The sequence below is a fragment of the Equus asinus genome, chromosome 7 (assembly GCF_041296235.1).
Source record: "Equus asinus isolate D_3611 breed Donkey chromosome 7, EquAss-T2T_v2, whole genome shotgun sequence".
Classification (NCBI taxonomy): domain Eukaryota; kingdom Metazoa; phylum Chordata; class Mammalia; order Perissodactyla; family Equidae; genus Equus; species Equus asinus.
The window spans coordinates 27,451,651-27,477,458 of record NC_091796.1 but is presented as its reverse complement, the minus strand read 5'-3'; the positions used below and the strand labels follow the sequence as shown (position 1 = coordinate 27,477,458).

Genomic DNA, 25,808 nt, shown 5'->3' with positions numbered 1-25,808 from the left:
GAATGTGAGTCTGGTAAAAGCATATCTGGCTATATGAGAAGGAGAATTCTCTAACTGGCTTAGTCTTCTATAATTTCTCTCATCAAGGTTTTCAAATTTCAGTGTAGAGACCTTGTGTGTCTTTAAAAAAAATGTATTCCTAAGTATTTGAATTTTACTGATGCTACTATTCATAGAATTGTTTTGTTTTGATTTTTTTCTGAGGAAGATTTGCCCTGAGCTAACATCAGTGCCAATCTTCCTCTCTTTTATAGTCTGTGGGCCACCAGCACAGCACAGCCACTAACAGTGACATAGGTCCATACCAGGAACCAGACCCAGGCCATCAAAGCAGAGTGCGCTGAACCATTAGGCCACCGGGGCTGGTCCTAGAATTGTTTTCTTAATATCACTTCCACTTGTTTTCTGTTAATATTTATGAAAATACAACTCATTTTTATACATTGAACCTGTAAAGAGCAGCCTTACTAAATTTACTCATGTGCTTTACTGGCTGTTTTTGTAGATTCCTTAAGGTTTCTTACATAATCATGTTTACAAAAAGCAAGAGTTTTGATCCATGCTTCCAGAGCTTTCTGCCTTTTGTATTTAATTTTCCTGACTCACTGCACTAGCTAGGTCCTCCACTAAAATAACAAACTGAAGACACAAGATGCACCTCCTTGACCTGTTTCCTATCTAAAGGAAAACATAATATTTTATGATTAAGTATATTCTTAGTTGTTGGTTTTTCTTAAACACCCTTTATCAGACTACGTAAATCTCTTTACATTTCTAGTTTGCTGGGAATGCTTATCATGAATGGATGATGAATTTTGTCAAATGTTTTTAACCAAGTGAGGTGATCTTACAGTTTTTCTCCTTTGTTGGTTCAGTGAATTACGTGTTTTGCTTTTTGTTTTGTTTTGTTTCTGGTGAGGAAGATTGGCCCTGAGCTAACATCTGTTGCCAATCTTTCTCTTTTTGCTTGAGGAAGACTGTGGCTGAGCTAACATCTGTGCCAATCTTCTTCCATTTTGTGTGTGGCATGTAGCCACAGCATGGCCTGATGAGTAGTATGTAGGTCCGTGCCTGGGATCCGAACCTGTGAACCCTGGGCTGCCGAAGTGGAGCATGCAAACCTAACCACCACTATGCCACCAGGCAGGCCCCTACATTGATTAATTTTTGAACATTATAAACTAACCTTGCATTGTTAGGATAAATCTCATTCATTCATGATGTATTCTTATTTTTGTATATTGCTGGAGTATATTTTAACAATTTTTTTCAGCTGTATTCATGACAAATATTAATCTGTATATTTTCTTCTTTTCTTGCCATCTTTGTCAGGTTTTGGTATCAGTGTTATGTTAGTCTTATAAAATTTCTAACTTTTTTTTTCCTGAGTTTCTGTAGTACTGACATTACTTCTTGCTCAAATATTTGAATTTACCAGTAAAACCACCTGGCCCTGGAGTTTTCTTTGTGGCAAAGATTCTGATTATAAATTAAATTTCTTTAACTGATACAGGTCTATCCAAATTTTCCATTTCTTCTTGCAGCAGCTGGGGTAATATTTTTTAAGAAACTTGACCATACAAATTTAATGGCATAAAGCTGTTTAAAATAGATGCATATTATACTTTTCATGTCTGTAGAATCTAGCATGATACTTCCCCTTTCATTTCTGACATAGGTAACTTATGGTTATAGGCTCTCTCTCTCTCTTTTTCTCCATTAGTCTAACAGGAGTTTATCAATTTTACTGATCTAAAGAACCAGCTTTTGGCTGTTAATTATCTCTGTTGTCTCCTTTCTGGTCATTCATTTTTGTTCTTTTTATTATTTCTCCTATTTATTTTCCATTTTCTTTTATCTTTTTTCCTAGTTTCTTGGGTGAAGTCTTAGGCAGTTTTTCTAGTTTATTTAAAGCTATAAATTTCCCTTTAAGCACTGTTTTAGCTGCATCCCACATATTTGATATGTTGTAATTTCATTATCATTTAGTTTAAAATATATTCTAATTTCTCTCATGTTTTTTTCCTAAATAACCCATGGGTCAAAGAATTGTGTTTTTTACTTTCCATTTTTTAATAGCTGTCTTATTGGTATTGATTTCTAATTTTATTCTATTGTTGACAAAGAACATAGTCTGTTGATTTCAATCTTTTAAAATTTATTGAGACTTGTGCCCTGGTCTTTCCTGGTGAGGTTACCAAAGCACCTGAAAAAAGACTATGTATTATACTGATGTTGAATTTAGTATTCTATAAATATCAAGTAGGTGGTTAATAGCGTAATTCAGATCTTCTATGTCTTAATGATCTTTTTGGTCTAACTGAACTCTCCAACTAGAATTGTGGCTTTGTAATTTTGACGCATTAATTCTACCAAGTTTTACTACATGTATTTTGAAGCTTTTTTATTAAGCAGATACCCATTTATGGTTAAGGCTTCTTGACGTCAGCACTTCAGAGATGTCATTTTATAATCTTCTGACCCCCTTGCTTCTGATGAAAAGTCACATGTCATTCATATCATTCCAATTGTTTGTACTGTCGTCTTTCACTGGCTCCTTTCAAGATTTTCTCTTTCATGGGTTTGACTATGACGCATCTAGGTGTGGTTTTCTTTTCATTTATCCTGCTTGAGTTTAATGAGGAATTTGACTCCACTTTTGATTATCTGACTGCTGACAGTTTCAAGCCCCACCATGCCCTCATCTCCTGTCTCAAATCTCAGCAAGCTGATGAGGAATCCCAGGTGCTCCCTCCTTTGGTGCTGGTGGGAATTGTAAATGAGGCAAGCTTGGGCACACACACGAGTGCAGAAAACTGTCACCCTAGCCCCATATCTCCTATCACTAATCTCTCAAATCATTTATGGACCAGCTTGGGAGCCTGCCCTGCTTTCCCCAAAAAGCCTAATTATACGAGCAATAATCCTTTTCATGCTCTCTTGGTACATGTTTGGCTTCATCAGTCTCATATCAAAATCAAACTTGGGGAGGGATCCATCCCACATATAGTTCACACTGATTAAACACTTACTGCGTATCAGACATAACACTAAGCCTTATACGTATTAAACCACTTAATCCTCCAACATCTCATGAAATAAGCAGTATTATTCCCATTTAACAAATGAGGTAACAAAAGCACAAAGATAGAGTAACATACCTAAGGTCATAGAGTCAGCAGGTGGCAGGGAAGAGGCTGCATTCTTAATTACCAACACTATTCTGCCTCTTATATAGTTATGAGAAACAGGAAATAAAGTAAAAAAGAAACAAGTAATAAAAACATAGCAAAACAAAACTAAAACAGTAACTTTAGAATAGTATCCCCGGTAAGTAAAACACTTATAAAATGTGCTTAATTATAAAATCTGGATATTTTACTATAAGAGTCATTTTTCTCAAGAAAAAAACATTCTCTGGGCAAGTAAATTGGGAGAGCCACTTCCAAATTAAAATGGGGGAGACAACAGAATTTCCATGATTAAGAGTCCTATGAGAATAAAACTGACACTCTTATTCTTCTTTGGTTTGGTACAGCTCTTCTTAAAAGCAGAAGGAAGGACTGGATAATGACTGAAAAAAATTTTTCATCTTTACCTCTAAATGTTACGTTGAAAACACTACTTTGAGATCTTGCTAGATGGTTCTACTGTCTTTGAAAAAAAACAAAATATCTCCCACATAAATAAAATAGTCTAGATCATTGAAAAGATTTAAGTATCAATTTTAAAAATAGTTACTCAAAATATTCCAAGTCCTTCCCAAAGTAGAAACTTATTACTTTAAAAAAAGTTAACATTAAAATGGGCTCAGAAATATTTATTTTAATAATGTTCAAATGTTTAATAATGTTAATAATTTTTGAATTTTCTAACTTTATTTTAACATACATTCTGTTTTTAAAAATTAAAAAAATATCCCAAATGACAAAAGAAATCCTAACACAAACGATAAATACATGTCATTCCAATCTTTTAAATTAAATGCATAAAACATAAAACAAGGATTGCAAAACAGAACAGAGTTCTGTAAAAACTCAAAACTTTTTAAGTCACACATTTTTGTGATGCTTGTATTTGGTTGTAAAGAAAGGTTTTTTTAATTTGACAATTTAAAACATTAGCATCCTACAAAAATAAAAATCAACTATGACACTTTGAAGTTGACAGTGTGCTTTTACAAGTAGAGGTTAAAATGTCTAGGTAATGTACATAGACTAATGCATTATTTATACCTGTTAACGCCAATTATATAAGTCATCACATAACAACTATGGGGAAACAATTCTTTTAAGTTACTTACTTTTCATTATAAATTTTTGTTCAAGTATCTAACTCTGAACTTTCACATCGTCCTTAACACAAACAGAGCCTCCCTTCTCCCCCTCGTCCCCACTGGCCTACCAAACTTGGAGTAAACCAAGTTAGGGAGAAATTATATCCTCTTACATACATACAAAGCCATAAAGATAAGCAAAGTTCATAAAAGAAAAGGTCTGAGATGAGGGACTTAGAAAATCTTATATATTTCAGTTTTAATTTAAGTACTGTTCATGAACATAGTTTCCTAAGAGCCTCAACACTATCATTTCACAGTACTTCCCATAATAACCCAAAAGCAGAGCTAAAGTAATGCTGGATTTTGAGAATAAAGACTGATCTAACAGTTCAAGGGAAAAAATATTAAGGTAATAGAAGAAAACCCTAGTTATAATAAAATAGTCTCTTTGAAATAAAGCATCATTGGATAATTTAATAGGTATCATGGTCAAATATTTTGTGTTTAGAAAAAATATTCTGTTTTGCTAAAAAATGGTATGTATTTCATGCACAGCATGTAACATCCTTCCATTCTCTCCATATAGTCTACCTGTCCCAGCACCACTAAATTTGGATTCCCAAGTTCTCAAAAGTATAATACAGACAGCTTATTCAACAAGCTGGACTTGGTGAGCTCCTCCGTCTCCTCTATCTTTACCCTCAACCAAGCCCTTGTCAAACTGCCTCCCTCCTTTCTGCTAAAATCTCAACAAGATCCCATGGTTGTTCTAGTCATTCCCAGATATATATATTAACAATAAATCTCTTTTCAGAAATTAAAAATTTTACCCTGATCTAAGTAAAAACTTTATTTTCTCATTCAATTTTGCTAAGTTCACCTCCTCCAAGACTTTCCAGCTGTTACTTTTAAGGGCCCTGTAGGTTCTGGAACAGTAGGAAGAGGGGGTTTTAGAGGAAAAGGGAACAAACAGCCTTATAGGGCTGATTTGATTGAAATCTGAAATCTGATGTGACAGTAATGTGGCGGTGAGGTCCTTTGAAGGTCAGAAGCCCAAACACTGCCTCTCTTACCCACAGTTAGTTCCTGATGCAAAACTTCTCTAGGTGGTCTGCTTGGGTCACTTTGACTCTCCAAAGGAGGCCTCTTGATCCTTTCAAGACAAGTTAACTTCAACTACCTTAGTAAAGTATACCCGGCCTATGAGAAAATTCTTCTATCTTTGACCCATCAAACCCTGAACGTGCAGGCCATTCCCACTGTGCCCTTTCTTCATTCTACTGATGCAAAAGCAGCTCCAGCTGGTCTCGCTTTTTAGCCTTTTTCAGGTTGAAGTCAGGGACCAGTCCATTTATCTCCCAAACCTCAGCAGCACAAGCAAGTTCTCCTGAAGCTCCTCAATTTGGATGAAGAAAGGGGAAATGCCACAGTGTATACTACTCTCTCCAAGGAAGTTCTCATTTGAGGCTCCTCTCACAAACTCTTATATTTTATTCATATAGCCTAGAGTTGAGTGATGTGTTAACTGGATATCGTTTCTGCAAATCCTACATAAACGGTATAGCACTTCAATTTTGAATGTAGGTTACTTGCAATCTATTGTTCTCAGATTTGGGGTCTCTGAATAAATACCAGAAGAGTTCCCATTCAAGCATTCTGTTACAGTTCTACTTCCAGGTAAGATATAAGCAGGTCATAGCAGGCCAATGTTCCTGTTGTAAAAACTAGGGAGAAAAAGATAAAGTAAACTTGTTCAAATACAACAGACAGCTATTAAAGTAATGAGATCCAGATAAACTAAAATTGTAGGAAGAAAGAACACCTTCCAGGTGAACTGACAACTGCCTGCCACTTCCACCCCTGGGGTCATTTGCAGATTCTAGGTACATGCTGGGAATCAGGCTTGGCCTGGGAAGAGAAACTCTACTGAAGAAAACAAAATAGAACTTTTGACAACCACAAGAGTCACCTCCCTTAAAGATGTTTGCGAGATTTTAAAGCTGCAAACAACAGGAGGCTCAAGAGCCAAACTCAAACTATGGAAAGAAGGGCAGAAGTGAACGCCGCCCTCAACTCCAGTTTTTGAGGGAGTAGATGCCGCCAGGCTTTCAATCAAAATTCCAGCAGAGCCCTAATCATGGAAAAGGACTGAGCCAGCAATAGACTACATCAAATTAAAATGGCAACGAAGCCCCAACCCAGGTCAATCCCTGATTAGATTAAGATGATCAGCCTCTCTATCTACCTGACACAGGAAAAGTCAAATACTCTTTGGGGAAGGCATCATTTGCAGCATCCACAATTCTCTTAGATACAATATATGGCATACAATAAAAATTACATAGTATATGAAGAGGCAGGGAAAACGTGAGTGATAACTCAAAGAATGAACAGACAATAACAGAAGCAGGCCAACAGATGACTGAGATATTAGAGTTGGCAGACACGGACTTTAAAATAACTATTATAAATATATTCAAGAAAATTTTTAAAAAATGGATGATTTCAATATATATTCTCCATACTAAAAGGAACATACTAAAACTGAAAAATATAATATTTGAAATTAAGAATTTACTGGACGTGTGTAACAGTAGACTGGGATACAGCACAAAACAGAATCAGGACACTCAAAGTTAGGCCAATAGAAAATATTCTAAGTGAAAGAAGAAAAGAAATGAAAAGAACAGAGCATAAGAGACACGTGGGATCCAGTCATTTTAGTATAACATTGCAGGATATCCTAAACTAGTGTTTTACTATTATTTTCCATCTGCACATTTCATGTGTGGTATTGTTTATTTCAGGTTCCTTAGATAGTAGTACATTTACTTCTATCACCCGTGGGGACCACATAGGCCTGAAACACCCTACCACAAGACAGAAAGAAGGAGTAAACAGTATGGTTAAATGTTGCCCTCAGTAATAATGACCTTCCCAGAATGGGCTTAGTCCCACAGGAATATCTGGGCAAGCTGGAATGGCTCCAGATAAGATTAGAAACAGACCAAGGATGCCAGGAAAACAAAAGATGGTTGCAATTTTTTAAATACCTATTATTTTAGTTAGCTTGATAAACTTATTCTTTAAAGCCAATACAGGGGCCAGCCCTGTAACCGAGTAGTGAAGTTCAAGCATGCACTCCGCTTCAGCTGCCCAGGGTTTTGCCGGTTCGGATCCTGGGCGCAGACATGGCACTGCTCATCAAGCCATGCTAAGGCGGCATCCCACATAGCACAACCAGAAGGACCTACAACTAGAATATATAACTACATACTGGGGGGCTTTGGGGAGAAGGAGCAGGATCAAAAAAGAAAGATTGGCAACAGATGTTAGCTCAGGTGCCAATCTTTAAAAAAAAAAGAACCAAAACATTACATTAATGGGACAAGAAAAGTGGGGATGTTGCTTACTGCATGAGGTGTTAAATGTTAAAATTAGAGACTGATTAATCTGGGTATAATTCACTAACTTTATAAAGGGACAAAGGTCCTGGAGCAGGTGAACGTTTCCTCTGAAAAGGTAAGTGATAAAAATGTCCCATGTAAGAGTACACAAAAGGGCTTCGAATACCAGGAGCTCTCTCAAAAAATACAACTATAAATGCTGGCACCAGATAAAGGTTAAGGGTCTCACCAAGTGTCTTTCAAACTGTGTTTCACAAGACCCTAAACCTCATCAGAAGAGCTTTCACAAATTATACACAGAACATAAAGAAAACGACAAATGGGATGCTGAGGCTGATAAAAGGTAGCTATCACCCATAATCTCAAAGTTCTAATTTGCATTTATAAAAATATTCATTGTTCTGATTGATTTTATGAATAAATGTTATACATTTGAATAAACTATATTATGCATAACACAATGCAGCCTGGCAAAAACTCTCACTGAGCAAAGACAGACAATACAATTTAATACCTACAATTTAATGTGAGTTCTCTTAGAAAAACTGGAAGAAAATGAAGACACGGAGTACATGTGAATATTTCAAATAAACCATATTCATGGTTATAGTGCTTCATAGCTTACAAACTTCAATTACATTATTTCAAACAACCCAAAAATAGTACTTTGAAAGTACTCAGATAATACCACAATGCCCTTTCACAAGTGAGGGACAGTAAAAAGTACAGTCACATGCTCCAAGACCCACACTCAACAGCAGTGAAGAAGCTGAGTCAAAAGCAGGTCAAACTTCAAATTCAAAGTTCTATTACAGTACTCCATACATATCATGAAACACACACGGATATACAGACACATCATCTGTATCTACGTAAAGAGGAGAGAGAGAGAATTATCCTTATTCTCTTTTGAAATAATGAAAAAAGCAGTAATTTAAGAAGAATTGAAGGATACTATGGTTTGGGTTTAAAAAGACTTCTCTTTAGTTCTTCTTAAGTCACCCAGAGAAGTTAAAGGGTAGGAATACTGAGTCAAAAATAAAAGTTGACAATCTGCATAAAGTTTACTTAATTACTCTGTTTAAAAACACAGACAATGGAAAACAAAACCCAAATGTTAGTGACAGCATTAAAAAGAAACATATTATCCTGAAAGGATACCTAAGACACTAGTAATACAATTATCTCTGAAGAGGAAAACTGGGTGACGAGATGGGTGACAATAGAGGTGGGACGGAGACATTTTTCCACTGTATAATCTGTGGCTGATTTTTGAATCATATACACATACTACTTTGTTTTTAAGGAATATACTTTTTGAAGACAAAAGCGGATATGAATATGAATATATATACACTTTTAAAAAAACGTTAATATAATTGCCCTTTAACAGAAAAATTGACTTGAAAGGATAAAAAAAGACAAAAATAGTCCAAAAATCCTACTGAAACATTTAATTGTGCTGACTATAAAAGTAAAACATACTTTTATATATAAATATTAGGAAAAAATTATAGGACATCTGTTCCTTTAGGTCATCCACTAATAACCACTATTAACAATTTGGTATATCTCTCCCAAGTTTCATGATTAAGTGTTAACATTTTTAGAAGTACGCTTCATCAAGTTAAGAAAACCCTATTTCTAATCTGTTAACGTGAATAAAACTCGAATTTTATAGAAAGCTCTTGCTAGATCCATCAAGATCAGATTCCTTCTTAAATATGAATATGAAGTATCTCATACTAATAGATTTCCTGTAGTTGAAACATACTTGCATTCCTGCAATACACCTTACATAGTCATGATTTTGTGGTTTTATTTTTAATATTTCTAGTTTCTGATATTTTATTTATAATTTTTGCATCTATTTTTATAAGTAAGATTGGTATAAACTTTTGTTACTATTCTTGTTCAATTCTGGAATAAAATGAGTTGGTAGATTTCCCTTATTATCAGAGGTAAGGAAACCACGGGTTAGAACGGTGTTTTGTCTAATTCTTTGCTATTATATACTACACCAAAATGAACAGAAATCTTTGACTATATTCCTGTTTCCTTAGGATGAAAGATGAAAAATGTTATTACTTGGTCAAAGAGCCACCTTAGTAAAGCCCTTATAATTTATGTTTGTGAAAATAAATTCTGTATTTCTACATATTTATATATAAGAGATATAAAATTGCCATTTTAGACCCCCAGCCACTTGCCTTTTTAACTTTACAGAGTCTCCATGCCCACTGCAGTTTCGATTTTGGTTTATTGCAGATAATATGACCTGAAAGCCAGTTTCTTCTTCTTGTGATTGGTTCATTACCTAAATATCAATTGTCATTCTGATTTTACGACGGAGTTGTCTTCCAGTCCTCAGTCTCAAAAATGCTTGAGATGGAAAACCTTTGTGAAACTGTATTTATACTACTCAACTCAGTGCAGCTTAACAGGGTAAGTTCCACTCATGAATCCCTTTGCGTCACGACGTACAACAGTGGGAAGGGAGCAGTGACATATGTGTGTAACTACAGCTTCTAACCTTCAAAGACAAAGCAATGAAGGCAGAGCAGTTACGTGAGGGGGCAGCCGGGACAGAAAGCCGGGTTTAGTCCCACTCTAAGTCTAAGTCCCACTCTAACATTAGGGGGTGGAGGGTGGAGGGGAGGAAACTCTGTTAAGAGTTAATTAAACAGGTCTTTTAACAGAAAACACGTACCACTTTAAAAAATTAAGTAATTTATGTTTCAAGTTCTCCATCAATTGAACTTATTTGTATTTTTAGGTTTATAAAACCTTAAGGTATTTTATTAACAACGTACTTGCAATTTTAAGTAAATAAGCTCACATTAAATCCATTTTGCATCCGATTTTAAATAATTTTGTTTAAACTATGGACTGGTTTATCCATAATGGACCTTTTTCACTCCCATTCCCCGACCCTTTACAGTCTCCATAAAAAGAGCTGACTGAATGTTTAAGGATATTTAGCAGTAAAGAAATGAGTAATAATCTGACACAATATAACTGTTCTACCACTACAAGCAAAGCAAACTTTATAAAATATATGACACCAAACTACAGCTTGAGGAGCTTAAATTTTTGGTAACAATATTAACAAATCTACATTTCTTGCAATATAGAAAAACACCAAGTTAGACAAGCAAGTTTCTAGTGAAAAACAAGGTAATGGCCAACCATCACTTCACTTTCATTAGTCAGGTGAAAGGGTAGAAAAAAATTTTGATAAAAAGCCCTAGAAGATGAAAAATCTCTAAAATAGGCTGTAAAAGGAAGCATGGGAAATAAAGAAAAGAAATTTGACTAAAGTGACCTCCACAGTTTAAATACCCACATCTGTAAATTGTAATCATCCGGTTGCGACCTGAAGGACAGGGCTGCACAGCTCTACTCTCGGGCTCTGCTCCGTCAGTAAGCTCACTGCAGCGGCAGTGTGAGCCTTAGATGAAGCTGGGCAAAAACGTGGCTCCAGGTCTTACTGGACCACAGAGCTCCCCTTGACGAGGGAGACAAACACACCAACTGATCTCCCTGCCCGCACACCTGGGAGTCTCACCCCCATCCTCCTCACTGCAGCCAAATGTCGGACTTAAATTAATCTGACTTGAGAGTCTCCTTCACCTAAGACTCTTCGATGACTCCACCCTCACCCAGCCACGTGGGTTCAGCGTGAACTCCCCAGCTCGGCAGGCTGCGGCTCCTTACTACTACACAGACTCACTCCTGGCGTGTTCCATCTCCCACTTCACACTCCCAGGACACCAGACCCCCTCACCAGTCCTCCCCTACCATCGCACCCTCAACACTACAGTGACACTCTGGATGAATCGGACTTCTCTTGACTAAATTCCTCCTTTACATCCCTCAAGATTCAACAAAGGGAACAATCCTTCTCCAGAAAGAAACTTTCCAGAAGCCACCGAGTAGGCAAAGTTCCCGTCCTCTGGACACAGCTCCCTGAGTACACATATTTCATAACACCTACTGCACCTTATGAAATTACCTTTTTTATTTTTTAAAGTTTAAATCCCTTGAGTAAACAACTCAAGAACAAAGACTGTATTTAATGCCAGTGAGGAACAGCGTATCATGCAGGTAGTGGGTATTTAATCAAGTTTACTGAACTCAAATACAGGGCATAAAACAACGAAGAACTAAAAAACATAGCTTGACTTATTCTTAGCCAATTCGTCAGCAAGTCCTGTCAGTTCTACTTCCATCCAAAACCGTTCACTTCACGTTTAGCACAGTCGGCAGCCCAGTCCAGCTGCCAGCGTCTCTCATTTAGACTACTTTAATAGCCTCCTGATTTCCCTGCTTCCAGATCCACCATCCAGTCTAACATACACACACACAAAGACACACAAAGACACACACACTCCCACTATCCCTCTCACCACTTGTCTCCAACAGCCAAAGTGATCTCTGTAAAATGTAAAAAACCTTTAAAAATAGATTTAAATAAAAAAATTCATTAAAAAGGGGGCCGGCCCAGTGGCGCAGCGGTGAAGTGCGCACATTCTGCTTCGGTGGCCCGGGGTTGGCCAGTTTGGATACCGGATGCAGACAGGGCACTGCTTGGCAAACCATGCTGTGGTAGGCGTCCCACATATAAAGTAGAAGAAGATGGGCACGGATGTTAGCTCAGGGCTAGTCTTCCTCAGCAAAAAGAGGAAGATTGGCGGCAGATGTTAGTTCAGGGCTAACCTTCCTCAAAAAAAAAGAAAAAAAAAATCCTTATTTGCTTTCTATTATATTTAGACTAAAATTCAAACTCCCACAGTGCCCTATGATGCCCTACATGATCTGACTCCTTCCAAGTTTTGCACTCATTCTGTGTGACTCCATCTCTACCGGGCTCCTTTTAAATCCTCCAATACAATAAGCTATTTCCCACCTCAGTGTCTTTACAATGGCTCCCTCCTCTGCTAGAAGACTCTTCCCTGAGCTAGCTGCTACTTCTCAAAGCTCAGAATGCGTGACACAATCCAATCCAAAGCAGCTTTTTTATCCCTCAATTATTATCTTCTTTGTACTTATTACCATCTCAAATTATATTAACTTGCCCACTTGTTTTTGTGTATATCTATCCCTCAGGAGGCCAGGAATTTTGCGTTTTGTTCACCACTGTAGACCCATGTGCCTAGAAACAGTGCCCTTGCACATAGCAGGCACTCACTAGGCATTTGTAAAACAAAAGAATAAAGCAAGAAAAGCAACTCTTATTTAAGACACACATGAAACAAGGTGAAAGAAATGCATAATTAATCTACCAAACAAGGCAGGAAACATTCTACTATTAGTATTTGCAAGCAGACAGGCTGGTGATTCTGGGATCTATAATCAATAAGCATCCAGAGTGTTTTCCCAAAGCTCACGGGAAAAAGGTCAGGATGAAGTAGAATGCTTTTGCGTGCTATGTGCTGGCCTATGTGTATGACACTGCAAACAGTCATTTTAGAAAATTCTATATGCTGACACTCCCAAAAACCTTGTAATGCACACAAAAAGTAGTGAAACACTTAAAAATCTCTTGCTACTTTATTTAAAAAAAAAAAAACAGTCTTTCTGACAGTGGTATTTATCTGTAAATGATTAAATTTACACTAATAAAACGTCAACCTCTTAAGTAACAAACAGATCTTCCAATACAAGAGGTAGGTCTTCAAGACAGGTTCTAACTACCGATGACATCTACAAAGGCGCCTCATATACTGTTCTTTCTTGGAAGTAACGATACAATTCAAACAAAAACTATGTAAAATTCATGATAATGTTTAACTCCTTAGTGACTGAAGTTTTGACAGAGGGGGAGAAAACTGTCACTACTGCACTAGTGACAGAAAAAGCTTTGAATCGATTCAAATGTCATTCAATCACAGAAATTAGGATAACATAAAATGAAGCATTTAGGCAATGAAGGTAAATGAAGACTGAAGATAAAACTTAATACAAAGTATTTTATTTTGCTTGATTAAACCTTCTCACTGTTCACGAAAATGATTTGTAAAATGAACAAGTCTTAACTAGTAAAACAAAATTAGTAAGACAGGTTAAAAATAACTGTCATATTTTAATAATCATTATTTACAGGTGAAAGTAACGAAATTTCAGTGACTTTCCTTCAGATTCCTCTAAGCAATTTTCAACAGTATGACCACCAAATTTCTGATCTACCACAACTTACCTTGGTATGGTAACACATTTAGTATTACAATTTTGAGTGGTGATGGCTTTCTCAAGCTCATCTAATCGTCCTGTTTTCTTTAGCTTCTTCACCAAACTTTTAACTGCTTTCTCACACCACTTCTCTTCCTGTCCATTCTGCTCTCCTCCACCTGCTCCTCCAGACCCACCAGCTGATTTCTTCCATCCCAGCAGTCTCTTTACAACTGGCGGAGTGAACGGCAAGATGGACGACATGTTCTTACCAATGGCAGCAATCCACGCTAAGAAAATATCCTCCTTTACCTAACCTAAAAAAGATATGGAAAGGATAATTTAGAGGCTAACTTTAAAATCAAGTAATAATTTCAACATAATAATGAAAGCAAACTGTAGAATGAGATAGAAATTCAAATGATTATTCTCACAACAGACTTTCAGAAGTTCTCTTCTTGGCCCATTGTGGAAACAAACCCTTATAAAAATAAGACGATGTTATAAGTGCACAAATACAATAATTCTGCAAGTAAAATCTTTATCAACACTGGACAAGTTTATTCCTATCAATACTACTTTATTTTTAACTTTTAATAGTGTCAGTAATTAAAATATTCTCACCAAAAGAAAGTTTTTCTCACTTTTTAGAACTTCAATCTGTTTTCAAAACTTAAAAAAAAAATTTACAAGCCCATTCTCACCAAAGTTTTAAACTTTCATAACTAACTGACTAAGTATCATACAGTAAAATCTAAAATTCTAAGAAGGGAAAAGGCATCATGTGTGAAGTAAACAAGAATAAAGAAATAACAGTAAACACAGTCTGTGAAGAAAAGGTTTGGTTCCTTTTTACCATCCCTTGAGAAGACTTTTAATTAAGCCTCTTTTTAAAAATATATTTTCATTTTTATCTAAGTAATAATGTGCATAGTGAGTAAAGTCAAATATAGGTCCTCTTCCCACACTGAGGTACAATTCTTTAAAATCCTTTTAACTCTGATTCTTGCTATTTATACTTCAGTAATAGGCTTATAACGGTAACCTTTGAAATACGAAGGTATTATGTATTAATTTTTCTATGGAAAATGAAGATTTACACCATAATCACTCACTTTCCTCCAACCTTAAAAATAACTATCTCCCAATTGTAGTTAAATAATCACATATATAATTTTGTACCTGATAAGATTAGTAGTAAGCATCTATATAATCACGTTTCCCTTTTTGTACAACTCTTTCTTTTTCCCCAGAGTTAATTATCTCAGTTCTTCATTTGCTTAGTTTTCTATGCTCCTACCACATATTCTTCCCATACTCTCCACAAGCCCATCAATTGAATTTTAGTTTGATGACTTTAATCTCAAAATAAGAGACAAGTTCATTTACCACCTGAGGACAGAACTGGAGAGTTACATTTGAGAAGAATGGAAAAGATTTAGAAAACTAGCTGTGAAAAATACTAAAGAAAATCAACTAGAGTGAAATAAATTTTATCACGTATTTGCCAAACTATACATTAAAAAGTATTCCAAGAGAAGAGGTGCACTTCTAACTGGGATGTAGAAAGTCACAAGAGACCATCACTTTCATCCTTACAATCAGAACAAGCCAGATCAGCTACAAAATCCTGGTTTTCTGAATCTATTAGAGTTAAAGGATGCAAAGTAACCTAAGAAGAGCTAAATTCCAGCAAGTATTGACCCTTGATAGAAGAGAGGCCCACAGATGGTCTCTTTCCTGGTGGAGTGGCTAAGGAGGAATAATTCTACCATAGATGAGGGTAAGGGGAACCAGCCTAAACTTTAATATATTTTAACAGAAACATGTAAGCCGACAAGACCTATTAGAATTCCAAGGATTTCACAGAGCAAACCTGCACTACCCAACCACTCATTTCCACAGGTCTTCACCAAGAGCTTGCGAAAATATGCCAAAGGCTGGAGGACAGGGCTAGAAAGCTGAGATACCCCAAGAAGCTTACGGTCTCCCTCAAATGCAAAAAATCTATCCTCTGATGGGGGCAGGGAGGGATGAGCAGGAGAAGTGAGAGAAATCAATCCAATAGACTCTAGACATTCAGCAGTGGTAGGAATGAGGTAGGACAGGAGAGCTGAGAGAAAAACTTCCTCCCAGATACTCTGGACATTGAACTACCAAGGCTAGGGTAGGGAAAGAGTGCTAGGAGAAATCCCTGGAAGGTACTACTAGTAGAGTGATATCTCACTAGGCACAAAAGCCTGGGGCAGGATGGGAGAGTAAAAAGAACGCCACAAGGCAAGGAAATCAACAGCTGGTTGTAAAGTAGAGAGAACCGGCCCACAGATCAGAAAGCTGATGGCTCAGATATGAAGTGCAAAGAGATAACTGAAATTACACTCAGACAACAAATCTTGCAGAAAGTAAAGTCTTAATCTTGCTCTCAAAACAACTGAACTTTAATCAAACTAAAGTTCAAAGCCCAGAACTAGCTCAACTACACATCTTACTGGCTTAGCCCCACTATCCAACAGACTAACACAAGCACGTAAATACTACTTCAAACTGTACTGTTATTAAACAAATGCTCAGCATTCAATTAAAAATTACAAAACACAGGGAGTAGCAAACTATAATCAAAAGATGAAATTATTAATATAATCAGATCAGAAAGGGTCGAGATGCTGGAATTATCAGACACAGATTTAAAAATAACTATGATTTAAAAAAACACTGAAGGAAAAGACAATGAGCATAATGAAATGGAGAACTTCACCAAAGACAGTGAAGCTACAAAAGGATCAGAGGGAAATTTTAGAAACAGAGTATCAGAAAAATACAGTATCTGAAATTAAAGGTTTTTTTTCTTTAGATGGACTTAATAACAGACAGAAATGAGTACTGAACTTGAAGACAGGCCAAATTAAAATACTCAAATTAAAACACAAAATGAGGAAAAAACAGTGTGTAAAAAACCCCAGAACATCCAAAACCAAACATCAACTGGGTTTAACTAAAGTTTAATTGGAGCACCAGAAAAAGTTGAAAAAGAGAACGGGGGCAGGAAAAACACAAAGAGATAATGGCCAAGAACTTTTCAGAAGTGATGGCAGATATCAACCCACAGATGCAAAGGAAACACAGTCCATAGTCAACCTCCTGAAGACTAAAGATAAAAGTAAAGGTAAAGGCTGAGTGTTAGCTGGGACGACAGTTAAGAATCCCTGGAAGACTCAGTAGAAGGGGAATCTGCACTCATTCACAAGCTCTTCTCCAAGGGCCTCAACTGAGTGCGCTTGAAAAAGACTGGCATGGGGTAAGAGACGGGAGAGAGTTCCTCCACTTGGTGGTACCTCATATGAAGCAAAAGCTTTCCAAGGGAAGGGGCAAGTTTCCCACACCTAGGGCCTGATCTCCTGTCTCTTGGGGAAGAGTAGAGGAAAAACTGGGTTGTCACACTGCCTTCTCATTCTATAGCCAAATCTCCCTCTACCCTCCTCTTATAAGGACACTTGTAATTACACTTAGTGCCTGCCCAGATAATCCACAAGAATCTCTCCATCTCAAGACCCTTAATCACATCTCGAAAGTTCCTTTTGCCATATAAAATAACTTTCACTGGTTCTGGGGATTAAGACTTGGATGTCTTTGGGGATCATTATTCAGCCTACCACGTGGAGTAACTGGAACACACACACTAATGTGAGTGTAAAATGGTATAGCACCTTTGGAAAACTGGCAAGTTCATAAAAAGTTGAAACTACATCTACCCTATATCACAATAATTCCACTCCTAGATATATATTCAAGAAAAATGAAAACATAGTGTCTACAGAAAGATATTTGTACAAGAATGTTCATAACAGCCATATTCATAATAGCCCAAATATCAAGAGAAACCTGGAAGAAAAGCAAAACAAGACAAAATATGGTATATTCATACAAAGAATACTGCTCAGGAACAAAAATGAGTGAGCCACTTATATACTTCACAATATGGGTGAATCTCAAAAATATCACATGGGGCAAAAGATACACAAAAAGATATACTGATTTCATTTATGACTTCTAATAACAAGTGAAACTAATCAAGTGATAGAAGTCAAAATGACTGTTTCAGAAAAGGGGAGGCGACACACAGAGAAACAGTTGGTCAGATGCACAAAGCACTTTTTTGAGGTGACATAATTATTTTCTATCTTGTTTTGAGAAGTAGTTACACATGAGTACATAGTTATCAAAACTCACAGAACTGAACACTTAAGGTTTAGGCATTTATCAAATGTAAATTACAATTCAAAAACAATTAAAAAGGTATCTGGATAAATACATTAAGAACTTCCTAGATAAATAAAGTTAAATGAAGTTCTTTAAGAGCTTCTCAACCCCTCAATATGCCAAAGCACACTGTGAATTTCAGAAGCGGGGAAAGGTTGTAATTGACCAAAGACATAAGTCTAACAGTGTCCGTCCACAACCTGCAGGTAGCCTTGGCAAGCACTTCTGGGCAAATGCGGGGGAAGAGGGCGGGGGGCGGGGAGGGGGGTTGGAAAATTTTTCTTATTGTTTTGAGAACAAAAAGTGAGAACCCAATGACAACCTATCACAAACTTATTTGGGGTACTAACAGTAAGGTTGCTGTACTAAAGCTATACATTCGCTAAAAAAAAGAAATGTAAGGGGCTGGCTCAATGGTGTAGTGGTTGGGTTTGCATGCTCCACTTCAGTGGCCCAGGGTTCACAGGTTTGGATGCCCGGCATAGATCTACACACTGCTAATCAAGCCATGCTGCAGTGGCATCTCACATACAAAAATAGAGGAGGACTGGCACAGACGTTAGCTGAGGGACAATCCTCCTCAAGCAAAAAGGGGAAGATTAGCAACAGATGTTAGCTCAGGGCCAATCTTCCTCACCCAAAAAAAAAAAAAAAAAAGGAAGGAATCTAAGTATAATTCTCAAGAAAGGACTTTGAAATCCGAAGAGACCATTCTCAAAAATGGTCTTCCAACTGAAGATACTTAGGCCTTGGTAGAGTTTGCTAGAAAATAATGGTCACAACCTAATTAACAATCATACTCACTTCCCTCAAAAGAGAAAAAACAATGGGTCCCCAACTTCAATTCAGGAGACTGTCCCAAGAAAAGGCAATATAGTCTGCCAAATTTCATAAATTTATTTGGCCATGGAAACCCTTTTTCAGGGACATCTCACGGAACTCCACTTAAAAATACTGCCATAGCATCCTTGATAGCCCAGCTGTGGTTTAGACACTAAAAATTCAAAAGGTGCCAATAAGCAGGACCATGTGACTTTCTTTAGCAATACAGCAGAAAAGGTGGGAAAGGAGCATTTGCTCACTTAGGGAACTCTAAGGTAAGTAAAAAACAACAACGAGAACTTGACAGCCGCACTGTTAAAACTATCTACAGTGGCAGACTCTATAATAATACACATAAATGAGCACTGTAGTATATAAAACTAGAACTTGAGAAAATAAAGCAAACACCCAAACTCCATCAAACACACGTGATAATCTACCAAAGTAGAAGCTTGGGACTGCCAGACAGCAAAACGTATACCCAGCTGGCTACTTTTGGCTTCTGCTGAATTCATACTCTGTGCCACAAAGCATGCCATAGGGGAGCCAGCTATATAAAGCTCAACACCATGTGACACAGTCTGATCCGAGCACAGAGAACATGCTTATTAATTCAACCTTTGGAAGGGAGAGGTATCACAAAAACCACATCAGAGCAAAAGTCTGAAGAGACAGAGACAGAGTACACCAGGCAGAAAGTTCAGCATGATTTCCAGAGACAGGAAACATTTTTGGAGTTACAAAAACATGTAGGTATTTCTAGAATATAGTCTTAAGGCCAGCTCAGATTAGAAAGCTGCTGACAGAAGTTACTGCTAATGATAGGAGTATTACTTCAGTTATTTTAGAGACAACTCACATGTTATTGACCAACTGGATGTGGACAGTTTCGGGGAGAGGAGGATTCAAAGATACCTGCTGCTAACGGTAACTGAGCAGCATGTAACGACACACTAATCACTATCTGGAACACAGAAACAGAAGGAAATCTGAAGGCTAAGGTTACAGGGTCACAATTACATGTGCCTTTAATAAGCAACTGTGTTCATCACAAGATCAGGAGTCAGGAGAGAACAGAGCAGAGGCTCAGGAGGGAAGGCAGGCAGCACACAAAGTGTGTGCTCAAGCAAGGCAGACACAGTTCTGCAGAAAACCAGAGCAGCGGATCCTCAGGCTTGGGTTCTGAGGACTCCCCTGGTCTTGTTTCAGCCCCACACAAATTTAATCCTTAGAATAAAACACTTCTGTGAGTTACAGGAGTGATCCCTGTTCCCTGTGAAAAACTGACAGAAAAATATAACAAGAACCTATCTAAAAGTGTCTCTCTATATTTGGTTCAATTAATCCATTCATTAGAATTCAGCCTAAGAAAAGGAATAAAAATTAAACTTTTGTATAATCAGCAAAAATGAAAGGGATTTCTAGCGTTAGGAAGAATGTGAGTAAACAGCTTCTCTGTTAACACCTTTGTTAGAAGAAACGTTTCTTATGAGTTGAGAAGTGTTCTTGAGGATCTAAACGTTTTCTATAAAACCCTTTTTTCCTTCATTGAAATGAAAACATGAAAAGTGTAAGCCTATTCCGGGTCATCTGAATGACCTCATGACCTAGTCCTGTCACATGATTTCAGTGTCCCAAGTCTTAGAACAGCAGTCATGACTACTCCAGAACTACGTAATCACTTAAAGTTACTGGCTTTAACTTGTCATGGTCTTAGTAACCACAGCTGGCTGACATCTGTCCAATTATCTCTGGAGAATTTTTAAATTATGCAACAAAATATTTTTCAGTAATGCTGAGAACACATTTCAACCAGTTGAGAACTTTTTAAAAATACCGTATTTAGCCAATAGTTTTGAAATGTAAACAGACTGAATTTAGCTTTTTACAGGAATCAGTCAATATGTCCCAAGTTGAACACAAAATGGAATAAGTAAATCATAGATTTATGATCAAGTTATCAAAATGTGAATGAGTCATTTACAGAATATACAGATTTCTTTCAACAGTGTAGCAGCAAGCTCTGTGCTGAAGTTAGAACTTTTTTCAACATCTTCAAGAATTGAAAAATAAGTTCAGATACTAATTCTGTTCCTAATTCCAGCAATAAGCACAACTTACATAATGCAGGTTTCAACAGAATAGGAAGGCTTTATGTTTACAGCTCATAAGAAAGCTTATCAAGTGAGCCCTCAGTAAAACTGGGATTCTAAGATTACTCACTGGAAAGTTTCAGTAAGAGTCTGATTACCCTGAACTAGCAAATAAAGCCTTCAAGTTATTAATAACTGTATAACACAGTTTTACAAATAGCATTCTCTGCATGTTTGATTAAACTACAGTTCATATTCTTTGTGCAGTCTTCCACTGTGCTGTTTTCTTACTGTTTTTATTCTGATATAAACCTTATCACTGAATATTACAAAAAATCTCCAAATCCTTAGAATGCTTTTCTTATGTTATCCTTTAGAATATACAAATTTATACTTAAAGTCTTTTACGACATAACTTTGCTCTTTTTAAAAGAATCCCTCTCTGCCCCAAAATACAGGAGGAAACATTTTATCCAGTGCTTACTCTATGACACGACACACCTGTCCAAGAGTCAGGTAAGCACTCACTCATTTAATCAAGAGGGGCAGGTACCACTATTCACAAATGAGGAATCTGAGGCACGAATACTCTGATGTGAAAGATATTCCCCCTAAATATTCCTGTAGACATTTTAGTTTTTTTGCTTTTCACATTTATGTACCTAATACATCAGGAATTTGTTTTTAAGTGGTGAGAGTGATCTAAACATCTCATGTAAGGATAGCCTATTTTATCAGTACCATTTGTTTATTCTTTTAATAATTCATAATGCCACTCCCGTCACATACAAGTCCTTATAAATAAACGTCTGACTGTGGGTTTGACATTCTGTTCATTGGTGTACTTGCTCATTGTTACATGCTGTCAAGTCGGCTCTGCCTCCCGGCGACCAGAGAGAGCGATGCACAGCGTCCTGTCCTCAACAGCCCTACCGGGCTTCCGTAGACTCATGTCCATGGCTTCCTTTTTAGTCAACTCATCTCATACTTGGTCTTCCTTCTTCCTGTTGCCTTCTCCTTTTCCCAGCATTATCATCTTTTCTCAAAAATCCTGCCGTCTCATGACGTTGCTCAAAGGAAGACGGCCCCAGTTTTACCATTTGTGCCTCCAGCGACAGTTCAGGCTTAATTTGCTCTGGGACCCACCTCATCTTTCTGGCGGTCCAGAGGATCTGCAGAGCTCTCCTCCAATACCATATTTCAAACTAACCAACTTCCTTCCTGCCCACTTTCTTCCCGGTCCAGCTCTCACACCCGTACACAGTAGTTGTTCATCAAAAGGTACTTATTCCTACCTACACCAATATCACAGAATTTTAATTACTGTTTTCTAGTAAGTCTTGATATCTGCACAGTGAGACTCCCTCCTTATTTTTCCAATTTATGTCAGTTATTTTAAGTGTAATTTGTCACGTTCCACCAAAACCCTGTAGAATTTTGATTGGAAATGCAATGAATTTATATTAATTTGTGAAGAACTGACATATTTATAACACTGAGTATTCCTGTTTATGAAAAGGAGTTGTTTCAGTTTAGACTTTTAACCATCAATAAGTTACATAATTTTCTCCATAAAGGTCTCACAGTTTGCTAAACTTACTCATTCCTCCAGCTATACTGGGTTTTACTGTGAATGAGATGTTTTAAAAAATTAAGTATTTCAGTCATACAAAAAATATATTAAAACACCCTTGGGCCCCCCCATCCAGCTCTGCCAACTCTTAGCATTCTGCAGTATTTGACAAGATTTAAGACATGACAGATGGATACAGCTGAATTCCCCATGTATACCTCACCTTTCTAATCCCCCATTCCCCTCCCTCTTGCTTCTCGGAGATAACCACGATGAAGACTTTCCCCCATGGTCATTTAACGATTTTGCTATATATTGTATCCACACAATAAAGTTTCACACATTTAAAAAATTTATATGGGGGCCAGCCTGGTGGTGCAATGGTTAAGTGTGCAAGTTCTGCTTCAGCAGCCCAGGGTTCGCTGGTTCGGACCCTAGGTGCAGACCTATGCACGGCTTGTCAAGCCATGCTGTGGCAGGCATCCTACATACAAAGTAGAGGAAGATGGGCATGGATGTTAGCTCAGGGCCAGTCTTCCTCAGCAAAAAGAGGAGGATTGGTAGCAGATATTAGCTCAGGGCTAATCTTCCTCAAAAAAACCCAAAATTTATAGGAAACTTTAATACTGTTCTTGTCACTTTGCTTTTTTCGCTTCGTATTATAACTATCCATGCTGATACATATATAATCCTCAACTCTAGCTCATTCATTTTAGCTGTCATATAGCATTCCAGCATGTGACTCTATCACAGTTCACAGTCCATTCTCCTTTTCATGACTATCTAGGTTGTTTCCAATCTTCCACTCTCACGAACTGCCAGGAGTAGTCTGGTGCATATCTTCTTATATGTATGTGAGAGTTCTTCAAGGGGAGAAACTTTCAAACTTCTTGATCAAAAAGGAAGCCCCGAAATGAGAAACACATTTTACACTGCAACGTAATACAATACACACACTAACTAAGACATTTTACCATGTTACTCTCTATTTCTCTAAATTGAGGCTCATGAATCACTAGTGAACATGAAATCAATGTAGCTGACAGTGAGAAATATCTTTAAAAAAGAAAAAGAAAAAATAGGAGCGACAAAAAGTACATAATAAAACTAATAGAGAAAAATAAACAAATTATAGTAGAAAACAGTGTACATTTAATTATTTCAAAAATTTTAAGTCAGTGTTTGTCACACGTAAAATATATTTCCCACCATGGGTCTGTTAAAAACATATGAAAGTCACCTCCTGAGGACATACAGCAAGGAATGGAAATGCTGCGTAGGACATGCACATATACAACTTTACCAAGTACTGTCAACATCGATGTACCAACTGTCACTCCCACCAGCAAAGTATGAGTTCCTATTTCACCAAATATCACCAACACTTGACTTTTTTGGTCCCTCGAACTTTTGCCGAAAGGATGGGTGCAACACAGAGGGTCGGTGATGGTCTGCACTTGCCTGACCTCTAAGCAGTTTGAGAATATTTTCATGCTTATTGACTTTCAGGATTCTATTTCTCTGAATCATTCGTTCACATTCACCATCTTCTTCTTAATTCACAGGAATTATTTATATAGTCTGGATAATAATCTTTTGTTAATTACATATGCCACAAATATCTTCACCCAGCAACTGACTTCTGATGGCCCTTTTTATACTTAAGTATGTCACTTTAACGTGCTGAAATTTATCAATATTTTAAATCTTATATTATGCTTATATAATACATACATTTGTCCTTTTTTTTTTTTTTTTGAGGAAGATTAGCCCTGAGCTAACTCCTGCCAACCCTCCTCTTTTTTCCAAGGAAGACTGGCCCTGAGCTAACATCTGTGCCCATCTTCCTCCACTTTATATGTGGGACACCTACCACAGAATGGTGTGCCAAGCGGTGCCATGTCCACACCCAGGATCCGAACGGGCAAACCTCGGGCAGTCAAAGCAGAATGTGGGCACTTAACCGCTGCACCACCAGGCCGGCCCCATTTGTACTTTCTTAAAAATCCTTCCATATGCTGTCATCTTTTAAAAGTCATAAAGTATAAAGTTTTGCTTTTCATACTTGTAATTTATTCCTGTGTATGGTGTGAGGTAGGTACCTTCTCCTCCCCAACAGAGATAACCAAGTACACCAGTGCCATATATTGAATCTTCTCTTTAGTGACTACAATGCTACTTGTCTTTCTGGGCTTTGTTTTTCCTCCATTAGTCTATATCTGAAGCAAATACCATCATGCCTTAACCATCAAAGCTACAGAATGTGTCTTGGTATCTGATAAAGTGAATTCTCTTTTACCTCCTGGGATTTTAACTGGAATGACACTGAATTTATAAATAAGTGAGGAAAAAACCCTGACATTTATGATACTGTCTTCCATTCATAAACACAAGCATATCTTCTTTTAATTTGAATTATACAGGTCTCATAATTTTCTCTATTAAGGTCCCACATGTTTTTGTTTTATTTTTTCCTACGTATTTTGTAGTGGCTGTTTTAAACGATGGCTTTTTTAAACGTAAATTTTGTCTGCTGCTGGTACATAGAAATGCATTGGTTTTTATATATTGACTTTTTAAAAGCAACTTTACTGAGGCATAGATTACATACAATAAAATGCACAGATGTCAAACATACAGTTCAATGAGTTCTCACACATGTATGTCCATGTAAACATCATCCCAACCAAGACATAGAACATTTCCATTACCCCAGAAAGTTTCCCTGTGTCTTTTTCAGTCAATCTATCCTCTTCACCCCAGGCAATTACTAATCTCATTTCTATCAAAGTAATTTTACTTGTTCTAGAAATTCACATAATTGGAATCACGCCTTAAGTACACTTCTGTGCCTGTTTTTTTAACAGCACCCTTTATTCAAATTAACTAAGTTCTCTAATATTCCCAGTTTTCTAAGAATTTTTGTCAAGAATGAGTACTGAATTTTATCATATGCTTTTTTCCCTTTACCCATCGAGATTATCATATGGCTTTCTCCTTCGGTGTTAATGTGATGAATCTCATTCATGGGTTTTCTGTTTAATCATCTTTACATTCCTGAGACAAACCCTAATTAGTCATGATATTTTGGTTTTGAGCAAATACTAACATTTTACCAAAAATGTTTACTGCCATGTTCATTAATGAGAGGTGGCCTATGTGTTTCCCTTCTCATCCTACACTTCCGGGGTCTCAAGATTACAGCA

General features: G+C 37.1%; 1 protein-coding gene across 7 annotated transcripts in view; it reads right to left on the bottom strand.

Moving 5' to 3' along the window:
* The window catches only part of SMAD2 (SMAD family member 2), a 79,419-nt gene that overhangs the window by 40,461 nt on the left and 13,150 nt on the right, over positions 1–25,808 (bottom strand). For all 7 annotated transcript variants that reach the window (XM_044774684.2, XM_070513100.1, XM_044774687.2 and 4 more), the window contains exon 2: positions 13,886–14,174. In XM_044774684.2, coding sequence (XP_044630619.1) covers positions 13,886–14,121 — 236 coding nt within the window. In that variant the 5' untranslated portion in view covers positions 14,122–14,174. The remainder of the gene's footprint in view (positions 1–13,885; positions 14,175–25,808) is intronic.